Raw genomic sequence first — 11438 nt, forward strand, 5'->3', positions numbered from 1 at the left:
CATTTACAGAATGCAGATACCTGTTTTTGTGTTTTCTCTTTCCCCCCTTTTATTTCTCTCTCTCTCTTTTTGCTTGTGCTCTTTGCCTCCCTAAATCAAGGTGCAAAGATGCCAAACAGTGATGAAATGAAAAGAAAGCCAATTGCTGGACTGAGGTGGGGGAGATAGCTGCTAGGAGTCCGCCTGCGACTATGGAGCAGTCAGTAATTGCTGGAGACAGGGAAAGCTGGGGGTTGGGCTGAGGTAGCCATGTATAAATAGTGTGATCTCAAATTGAAAGGCATAAATAACAGCAGGAGTGATCTAACTCTATACAGCCCATCTTCTACGTGCAAAAAAAGCGTGCAGAGGACGGCCAGATCTCCTACTGAAAACAAGTGGATCTCTGTGGATAAGATCGCCGGGCAGCTATGGAAGAACTTACAGCTTTTGTATCCAAATCTTTTGACCAGAAAAGCAAAGAGAGCAGCAGCAGCAGTAGCAGCAGCAGCAAGAAGGAGACTATCACGTACAGGGAAGTTTTGGAGAGTGGGTTGGCTCGATCTAGGGAGCTTGGAAACTCTGACACTAACCTGCAGGACATTACTGAGAGCAGCAACCATTGCCCGGTGCATCTTTTCAAAGACCATGTAGAGAGTGACAAGGACAAACTGAAAGAGTTCAGCACGGGCAGGACTTCGGAAGGTAAGCACTGTGCAGGCGGCAGCCCCCTCTGCAAAGCCGGCTCCACGCCGGGAGCCTTCCTCTCCCTCTTTCCACACTGCGGCCCTTCAGCTTTGCCGGTCGCCTTAAATGAGGGGTGAAACTCAATTAATTGAAACCGATGCGTCCCGATGAGAGCACAAGCTCATCAGTTTCATGCCTTTGTGTGCGCGCGTGTGCGTGTGTGTGTAGAGAGAGAGATTTGGTTTAACAGTGAAAGGTAAAGTAGTCACTTTAGTTTAGCCAGATCCCCTCATTTAAATCGGAAATAGGACAGATTCTAGGTGCCTTAACAATGCTCTGTACAGGGGAGAAGTTCCATGTGTAGGAAAATGAGGAAATCTTGTCCAGGGAGTTTTAATGTATCAGAAGACATGTTCTTCCTGTTTCCGGGCCATCAGGATGCTGCTTCTTCTGAAAGAAAGCTGGACCTTAAGACGCTGCCTTTGGACAATTTTGTATTTCAGAACACAGATCAGTCAGTAGATTGTTTTCGGATATATGTGGGTAGTGAGAAGTCATAAAGCAGTATGGCTGTGCGTGTACTCGAAGGGGCAGATAATCATGGAGACAGAGAAACATTCCAAGCCTTGTATACATATGCTGTCATCAGGTTCAGGACATTCAGTCCTGTCGGGCAATCTCACCTTTGTCAAACTAGTTACACACACACACACACACACACACACAAAACATGGAGGGGGACAAAAAGCTGAGAAAGTGTCTCCGGGCAAGTTGGACAGGTCGACCTGTCCAGGGAGCTACTAGGCTACACCTGGCGATAATAAAATTCGTTTAATTGGTTTGTGAACAACAACCAACCTTTCATTTAAAAAACACTTGAATTCACAGTCAAAAACACATATAACAATTTTAGAATAATTCTTTTTTAAGTAAAACTAATTCTTTTTTTAAGTGTTATAATGTACTTGAGGCCTGTATTTCTGCAGAAGTATATTTCACTTAGCACTTCGCTATTTTTATTTTTAATGATCAAGATTACAAAGCATGGACACCATTTATAGAAATGATCCAAAGAGGAACTCTTATTAAAACGAAACCTGTATATTGTTCCAAACTCCCCCTTTTTTTGTTCTGTGCATATAAATGTTAGACTGTGTTTATCTAATCTAATCAGTCTATGTATAGAGGGGTGGGGTGGAGGTGAGAGGGCGGAGTTGTGCAAGATGAGGCGTTTGTGGCAACTTCTGTTCAGGTAAGGATTCAGTCTAATTTCAATATGCTATTCCAGTCCCACCGATCTGACTATCCAATATTTTGTATACACTGTGGGCACGCTTGACTCTCTGCAGAGCATGCATTTACCACAAGACGCAGATTATCTTTCTACAGGGCTCATCTTTATTTATTCATTTAGTTAGAAATATCTTATTTAAATACGGCTTCATGAAAACCACACACATTACAATGAGGAATGCGGGCCAAACGCCTGTTTTCGGCAAAGGGCACGCAAACGTGAAAGTGTTAAGCAATCGAACAGCAGTCTATGAGGAGGGGGCAGTGAATTGATTTGAACTGTTGTAGTTTTAAGTGAAGAAGTGAAAACAAACATTTGGGTTCTTGTGCCCTTTCCCCCTTGGATTTCCACTGGCACAGACCGCGCTTCATTCAAATGTTTTCATTTAGTCACCACATTTTTTTTGGGGGGGGGGGGGGAGAAATACAATTCAACATTATCTCTGAATATTTATTCTCACTCCCAGCCCCACACTGGCTGTGAGGTGGATCAGAACAAAAGAAATAAAGAACTTGCTGGGACTCCTTAAATAGCGCGGCGATGGAACAATCTGGGGAATCTTTTCGAGGCTATACAATCAGGGTTGGTCGAGGGCATGCTGCTGGCTGGCACAAGCGTGATTAAAATAGACACCCTCTGCTGATCTAATGGTTTTGGTCATTTTTCGTTATGATGATTAAAAGAGGATTTGCGCTCTAGGTCCCTTTTCCAAAACATGCCAGAAAGAAAACGTGGGGGGTTGTTTTTGGCCTCGTTATGTTTTCCCCCCTTTAGTGTAAATCTCCACACGCATCAGCTCAGGCTATAAACGCTCCCCCGCTCCTGGCACCTTCTTTTCTAGCGATTTCCCAAAAGGCGGGCAAGATAGGGGTGAGGAGCTAGAGAGGACGCAAGTTATTCCTTGATGGGTGGGGAGGGGGGTCAGCTCCCCCCCGTTGATGCAACAAGGCCAGATTCTTCCAGCGACACAGAAAGATGAGCGGCCCCTGACAACGGCTTGGAGTTTGAGGTTTCCCCAGGTACCATTTTTGGCGAAGCGGCCCAGGCCCGTGTAACTAAACAATGGACAATTTCTCTTACCACGCAAATGTTTTGCCTTCACCCCAACAGCGGTGGGCAATGCCCTGCATAACAGCATTTACTTCTAAAGAAAACAGCAACACAGAGCTCCCCCTCCCCACGCCCCTTTCCACTGGCTCTACCCAGTGTTAGCAGAATGATTTCCCAATATTCGTCTGCGACCCTCCTTAATTTGCAGTTACCAGCGGATAATAGGCGCTGGTTAGTGACTTGTTTTTAAATGGACCTCACATGGCGAAATTAACCAGCTAACCAAAAAACCCAAGCCACTTCTTTTCCCTCTCCTTCGCTGTTCCTGAAACAGTGGCTCAGACCCTCCTGCTATTTAAAACGAGCGATGGTGGTCCCCAGTGATCAAATATTTTGCAGCATTCCCCTAGAGTGCAGCTATATTTTGGGGCCCGATGCTGCAGTCTTCACTCAGGCATAACTTCCACTGTAGTCCACTGGGGTAACATCCCTGACATGGCTCTGGGATGGTGTGTTTTTTTCTGTTCCAATCGATTGCTTACGCTTTTCCTACATTGTTGCTCTAGTTGGGTGACAGGGTGTAGCTAGTGCTAGAAGATGTACGGTGCCATGGGATGGGGATACGTAATAAATAATATTTCCCTATAAAGACACAAAAATCTGCCCTCCCTTCTCCCCCGAAGCAAAAATTCTGTGCGTGACAACATGGGAGTGATTCTGTTTAATGGCACTTTCCTCTAGTTTAGAATCAGGTTAGGGAAGAGGAGAGGAAAAGAGAAACTAGTCTCCTGTGCAAAAGAAACTTTTGTGAGATACTAAAGCAAAGCTCTGTGTCCCCCGCTCACCCCCCCCCCCCCCACCCGGCAGGGATCTACGAGTGCAAAGAGAAGAGGGAAGACGTGAAGTCAGAGGATGAAGATGGACAGACCAAGCTCAAACAGAGGAGAAGCAGAACCAATTTCACACTAGAGCAGCTGAATGAGCTGGAAAGACTTTTTGATGAGACTCACTATCCAGATGCCTTCATGAGGGAGGAACTAAGCCAGAGGCTGGGACTCTCTGAAGCTAGAGTTCAGGTAAGAGAAAGACTCTTGCATTATGTTCCTGGAAATGTCCTCACCTCAGTTCCTGTCTGCCAGTGGATTCTAGCACAGTGCCCTGTTTCATTCAAAGCAGGAGAGGTGAAAGCAGAAACGACACGTCTGATGGGAAGCTGTTTGTATTTCCGGTGTACTTGTTCTGCTAAATATATTTCTTAAACTCCTCCATTGCTGCCTTTAATGGGCACGTTTTTAGTAATTATCTAATTAATAACATAATGAATTGCTTTTGCAAACTCATCTGATCGCTCAATAACCTCTCCCTTAATCCCCATCTTTTCCTTTCGCACTGCTCTCCTTTTATGGGGACGTTATAAAAAAACCCAGAAAACAATTGTCATGGATAAGGCTAGACGGTTTGGGTGCTTTGGGGCTGGATTATCTAGAGCCGGGGGTAAGGTGCTCCCATCTGACTCGCATAGCAAGCATATGAATTCATTGCACCCCATCTGGTATATTCCCCCCCCCCGCCTTTTTTTAAGGTCTCATAATCCTTAGACATAGCCACAAAATATGGCAATCAAAACCTCGCAGAATTGCTCATTGTGTCTTCGAATCGATTTAAAAAAAATATTTTAACTTTCTCCTTGATAGCCGCGGCGGGGAAAAAAAAAGAAATAATTAGGAAATCCACTCCAAAAGCAAATGTCATGTAAAAAAGAATTAATAAGATCAACCTGTGGATCTCTGAGCAAGAGCACAGGGCGAAGAAATGTAAAGAAAAACTCTTATCAGGTTATTATTCTCTACATGGCTTACACAGGAAATACATCCTCTTACCTTTTAATCACATCAGTTTCTCTGAAGAAAAATTAATATATGTATATATGCATATATATGTAAATAAATATACACACTAGGCTTCGGATGGCAGAGGGATTCTCTTTGTTTTCCCCCGTTAAATATTATAAACATCTAGTCTTTGGAAAGCAAAGAGGGAGAATCTGTGCCTTCCAAATCCTTCCAGTACTTATCTGAGTAAGTGGCTATCTAGCTTTAAATAAGTACCTCCTTGAGGCATTTCCCGAAATAAATAGTGTGGCTAGTTTTTTTTTCTCAGCTGTGGGGTCTTTCTGTATAAAACAAGCTGGAGAAGGGACCTTGTCGTGTGGACCATATGCCTTAAAAAGGGAGACTTCTAGGGGAATATTGTAGGGGTTGAAAGGGCTGGTGGCCTACATTCTCCTGGAAGATTGATCTAACCGCACCATATAAATTAATGAAAAGATTAAACTTTTGCTGAAGGGGACATCAAATCTTATGTCATCTTCCCAGATCTTCTTGCTTTGGCTCTGTAATATCTTTCCAGGGCCTTGATGTACTGTTTCTATAAAAATAAATTACTTGTAATTGAATTCTGCACTCTTTCTTTCAAGTAGTTTATTACTGAGTAGCAGCACCTTAACAGGATGTTCATAGTTACAGCAAAATTGGTGCTTCAAGAGCTTGTAGATCTTTAAATACCACACCAAAAATAAAATATAAAAAAATTAAAAATGGTGATATCGATTCAAGTGGGAGTTATATGCAAGACAAAATTTCATTTCTTTATTTTTTAAAAAGAGGGCGGCATGAAAAAGGCTGGTAATAGTAATGTAAAAAAAAGGGAAATAGGAAGAGAAAGCGTTTAGATAAGATAATTAATTAGAAAAAAAACAGAGGACGCAATATAGTTAAAAAGAGGGAGTAGAAAAAAGAAAGGAGGAAAGGAAGGATATTTTAATACTTCCAGAACTGTTCTCTAATCCCTGTCTGCACCGCCTGTCCCTTGTTGTTAAAGGATATAGTTTCAATTTAGTGTGGAAATTTGCTGTAAATAAATTGAAGCTCCTATGGTAGCTAGTCCTTATTAACCTTTTATTTTTAGTGTTGTACTGGAAACTCATATCACCCAGCTGTCAGGGTTATAATTGAAAGTTATGAGACCATAGTGAGGAGCAGGCAGTAATTCAATTACAACAAATATCTTTGGGTTTATGGTGCAGGGCTAAATTAAATGTCATTATTCACTGTCTCTAATGGAAATCAAAAGGAAATCAGATTAGAGCATTTGTGAAAGAAATCACTGAGTGATCCTTAATGAAGAAATAACTGTCTAAAACAGTGTACTGTGCTTTACTTAGCATATTCATGACTAATTGGAATTGATCGTGAATCACACCAAGCCTGATTTATTATCGCTTAACGCAGTGGCTAATTCATCACTTTTATTCCTCTTAACCTTATTTTTCATAGCTAAAGGGAAAGGGCACTTCGTTTTGCAGATTTAAATATAATTTTTGTTTGAAGGGTATTCTGATTTGCAGGGGAAGTTGTTTACACACTGCTTAAATTCCTCATGACGATTTAAACTCCTTCGGCCCCCCCCCAAAAGACATGCAACGATCACAGCCGTACCAAATACATTGTGGTCGCTGCATCACGGGTCCTCACCCGAAATTGCAGTAGCTTGGTACAAAGTTTTAAATGTTTATTATGGGGGTATATTTTTGGTTTGAAAAATACGATTTTTCAGTAGTCTGTAGTTCAAGAAAGCAGAGTGACAAAAATACGAAGCGAAGCTACTGTGAATTTGAAAGGCAGATACTTTATTAGCACACGGAAAGGTCGTGCTCTTGAAAAATCCAGGTTACAGTTTTCAGTGAGACCCGTAGCTCAGGGTTTGCTCAGCTGAAGAGCTATTATTGACACGATCATCTGGCGACCCTGAGCAGAAAGAATTGCGCTCCAGAGTAGAGAAGGCCAATTCCTACTTAAGAAAATCACTGAGGTACCCTGGGTAATTAATGCCTTTGGAAGCCTTTCTTTGCACTAATTACTCCGTTGTAAATGACCATCATTAAGGCAATTGAAGAAAGCTTGAAGGGAAAACTTGATGTAGGAAGTGCAGTTAGTATTAATTAACCGTATGATCACTTGGCAAGTGTAAGAACATCAAAGGTTGAAGGTGTTTCTTAGCTACAAGATTTTATCAGCACCGCTAGTCAATGTTTGTCCACATTTGGTAGGTTTTGCGTAAGAATAAAACTGGGCAAAAACATTTGAATCTGAGCGTCTGACAATCAATTCAACTCACTTTATTAAACTAGCCATTTGAGAAGGGAGAGGAAACAATAAACTCAAATGTGTGAAATACTCTCGAATAGAAGTCAAAGAGAAACAATGACAACTGGATTTTTGCATTTGTTTAACAGTTATAATAACTGGAATTAGATGAGGATTATTGGATTATAGATATTTTCCTGGTGGTAGTATAAATAATTCCTTAAATCCAAATCTGGAAAGAGTCTGTTATTGCCTGCAAGTAAGAACATTAAAACGTCAGCAGGAACATTTAAAAAAAAATAAAAAGTTAATGTAATGGAGAATAATTCAGTCCATTTGCCCAAGTCTGGATTTATTATTTTATGTGAGACCTTAAAATCTCTCAAAACCCATAAAACTGAAGTTTTGGATTGGAACAGATAATCCAATTGGTAACAGATTTTATGGGCTAGAAATCGAGCACTGAAGTTTGACAAAATGTAAAATGTTACTGGTTTGGCTTAAATATGACGAGAAAAAGACTGATAGATCCATCATGAAGGGAGATCTGTGAGGGACACAATTTTGGTATTTGCTTTAACAATCGCGAGTGCTCACCCTCTATGGGTGGCACAAGGGAGTGAAAGCCTTGACTCCTGCAAGCCTGGGGAATACTGGGGCCGTGGGTTTAGAAAGAGGGCCACGGTTCCGAAGTGTTTGTTTTCAGGACTGTAGAGGCTTTACGGTAACGTTTGATGTGCTGGCCAGGCTCGATACACTGGCAATCTAAAAAGGAGGAGAACGAATGTTGATTGTTTTTTTGGTGTCGGTCCCACGTTCTCTAAGGCAGTCTAACAGGACTGTAAGAGCCATAATCACTCACACAACGCGCAGTGGCCACTCAGTAGCCTTGTGTGTGTGTGTGTGTGTGTTTATTTTATACACATCATTAAAATTATACGAACTGCTTGGCCTCCGCTTGCTAGTCCCGCTTCTCAACAGCTGCCTGTCTACCTTCCCCTTTTTGTTTTTATTTTTGCAGGTCTGGTTCCAAAACAGGAGAGCAAAGTGCCGAAAGCAGGAGAATCAGATGCATAAAGGTGGGTCTGAGAGCCCGGATTCAGGGAGTGGATGGGTGGGATGGTCATTGGTCACTGAGTGCTGGAGAAGAAGGCCGCGGATGGCATGAAGGGAAAGTGCCACCCACGGGGCTGACCGTACCATGTCTCTTCTTGCAGGTGTGATCCTGGGAACTGCCAGCCATTTAGACGCCTGCCGAGTAGCCCCTTATGTGAATATGGGAGCCCTGAGGATGCCTTTCCAACAGGTAGTTCGTTTTGCTTCCCGTTAAACCCCTGCCCCAATGTCTGGAGCGCCTGCCCGCCCTCCTCCTCTGCTGCCCTTTCACCGCCAAAGGAGGAAGTGGGACACACGTTTACAAGTGCCATTTATAGCGAAGTTGGCACGTATTAAAAGCACGCTGTAAAACTTCTGAAGGGGCCTCTTTCCAAACACCCCCCCCCTCGCCTCCCCTGCTCAGGCAGAGGCAGGCGGCTGTAGGTCTGCCCCTCCTTTCCCGGTGTGCTCTGGCCTTGTGGGAGCCCAGATGCGCAAAGGAAGGAGTCAGCAGCCCAGCCAAACCCCTCCACCCCCCTGGAGACTCAAGTCTCCTGCGTTCAGGCGAAGGGGAGTTTGGCTGCAGGATCCGGCCCTCGCATTAGGAGAGGGAAGGGTTGGCCAGCCCTGCCCAGGTTCCTCCCTCGCGGTACCCTGATGCTGACAGAGCGCACGCAGGGCAACAGTAAGGGAAGGTGGGGAGCCTCTTCCTTCGCGAGACGTGGACTGTGCTACTGGCGCTGGCCGCCCTCGGAAGGAAGAAACCTTGTGCATTGTGCAGCAGCCGGCTCGCTAGGCCAAGACGTGGCAAAGACAAGCCTCCCCGTTAGGAGCTGTCCCTTCTCCAAGCCCGAACCCAGGGAAGGTGACTCGCCCGGAGCTGGCCTCGTCCCTGCAAAATCGACTCCACCACGGAGAGTCCAGGGAACAAAAATGCTCCTGGCGCTGCCTGCGTCCATTTTCCTTAGTAAAACCTGGGCGCGGGGGGTGATAACGCGCTGGCTTTTGCTCCCAGTTCAAGGGCTGGGCGCTCACGTTGAATCAAACTGTAAACCCTGTATATAATGGAAACCCCTTCAACACCTCTAGTTCCAGCACCTCTATATGGGGGGAAAGTTTCCCCCTTCACTCTGTCTATATATATTGGGCCTACGTCTGCTCCCTGCTCCATGGGTGTAAATCAGGAGCAACCCCCTTGAAGTCAGTGGAGTTACACTGGCATACAACCCAGGTAACAACGGAGAAGAGAGGCAAACCCGCCCAGATACCACTTAACAGCGCCAGCTACAGTTTGTGGCATTTCCTTTTTGTGTCTTTACATAACCGATTGAGGAATCGGTTTCCCAAAAGCAAACTAGGTAGAAGAGATAGATTAATGCTACTGATTTTTGAAAAACACATATCTTGGGGGAGAAAACCCACACCCGAGGCGGAGATCTCGCTGTCAATCCAGTGTGTTTGTGTAGGTCTAGAAAGCTCCAAAGTAAACATTGGCGACTGGTCCCTTTTCCAAGGTTAAAGAGTTTTTAGAAAGATATAAATAAACATCCCTAGGAAAAATGCTATTTAGCACTTGTTGGCGCCCATGCGATGGCCAACTCATTTTTGTAAATACTGGAAGGCCTAAATATGCCTCTATTCTCTCTGTATAAGTGCTGAGCGGAGTGTTTAATATCAACCAGTCAGTTCTCGTCCAGCTTTGCCGTACCTGCTTAAATCAAGCCAGTGCCTAGCTGTCTCCTTTATTCATGCTCCCCGCATTTGCTGCGTGCAAGGGGTTAAATGGGTGACTCCAATCACAAGCCCCTCTTTCCCACTTGCAGCTCTAGTCCTTTCCTTGAGCACGCAGTGACCTGCACAATCGCTGCTGTGCACGGGGGAAGAGGCCAAGGGCTGTGGACATTGTATTCCTCTTGAACTGCGCTGATCCGAATTCCTTGGCCCGCCGAGCCCTGCTGCGCTTTCTTGCCACAAGATCACATCTTGTGCTGCCAGACCACGCGAGCGGCTCTGTCGCCAATGCGCAGTCACCCTTGCGGAGACAGCCGAAGGTGGAACCGCACTAAAACTAGGCCGGGTCGGCGGGCAGGCAGTGGAGGAAACTGCAAATAAATGGCTACCACTGAAACCTCTGCTCAGGGACGGTGGGTAGCGAGAGGTGACTGGGCGCCATGTGGATCGGCTTCATAAACCGAGTCCATTTCCCGCCCTCGGAGCATGTGGCTTGCTGACAGCGTATAGGACGCACCCCGCCCGCCAGAGGTGGAGGGTGCTGCTGCTGCCCCGGGAGGTTCCTAATCCCCTACCAGGGGTGGGTGAGGAGGGAGAGGGCAGCTCTTGACCCGCGCTGGGTGGCAAGCCCGCACCCAGCTTCTCACCCGGCTCCCCTCGCTCTGCTTTCCCAGGTCCAAGCGCAGCTGCAGCTGGAAGGCGTGGCCCACGCCCACCCCCACCTCCACCCGCACCTGGCCGCCCACGCTCCCTACCTGATGTTCCCCCCGCCGCCCTTCGGACTCCCCATCGCCTCTTTGGCCGAATCCGCCTCCGCCGCTGCGGTGGTGGCTGCTGCTGCCAAGAGCAACAGCAAAAACTCCAGCATCGCCGACCTGCGACTCAAGGCCAGGAAACATGCCGAGGCGCTGGGGCTCTGACACTTTCCCCGTGCTGTGTGCGTGTGTGTGTGTGGCCAGGACTCCCTCTCCGCTCCCTCTTGCCCTCCGCACCACCCCAGCGTGACTCTCTGCAGGCCCCAGGCCTGCGGGGGAACAAGGGTCGCTGGCTTTTGGAAGGCCTGCAAGTACTTTTAAAGACGATCACGACTGCTCCCTCCCGTCCCTAGTTCCTCTGTTTGGCTTTCCTCTCTCCCCCTGCGCGCTCAAAGCCTGCGCACCCGACCCGGTTCATCTGAAGACTGAGGGGGCCCAGTTGCCTGTCCTTTTTTATTTTTCAGGCACCTAGCGCTCCACAGTTAAAACTGCTCCCCCAGATGCAATGGTAGGGTGAGACCATCCCGAATCTGATTTAAGTCATCCGATTAAACACATACACACCCGCACACACACAAAAGCAAAGACTTTCCGGAGGATAAAGTAGGTGGGGAACAAAATCTTTAAATTATGCTAATCTGTGAACAGTGGGACATGTGGATTTTGACCCTGGCAAAAGTGATCACATCAGCGTGAGGTCAT

General features: G+C 45.9%; 1 protein-coding gene across 2 annotated transcripts; it reads left to right on the forward strand.

The window, feature by feature from the left end:
- Nucleotides 1-337: 337 nt before the first annotated feature.
- LOC113406138 (short stature homeobox protein) lies at nucleotides 338-10905 on the forward strand. 2 transcript variants are annotated; one of them, XM_026649032.1, is made up of 5 exons: nucleotides 338-684; nucleotides 3878-4086; nucleotides 8177-8234; nucleotides 8373-8464; nucleotides 10656-10905. In XM_026649032.1, exons 1-5 carry the CDS (start codon nucleotides 411-413, stop codon nucleotides 10899-10901), a joined length of 879 nt encoding a protein of 292 aa, XP_026504817.1. In that variant the 5' UTR covers nucleotides 338-410; the 3' UTR covers nucleotides 10902-10905. The 2 variants fall into 2 exon arrangements, with proteins under 2 accessions (XP_026504817.1, XP_026504819.1); XM_026649034.1 differs by having other exon boundaries at nucleotides 8373-8461.
- The last annotated feature ends 533 nt before the right edge of the window (nucleotides 10906-11438 follow it).

Source organism: Terrapene carolina, unplaced genomic scaffold, assembly GCF_002925995.2.
Source record: "Terrapene carolina triunguis isolate 2854851 unplaced genomic scaffold, T_m_triunguis-2.0 Scaffold23, whole genome shotgun sequence".
In the NCBI taxonomy this organism is placed as follows: Eukaryota; Metazoa; Chordata; order Testudines; family Emydidae; genus Terrapene; species Terrapene triunguis.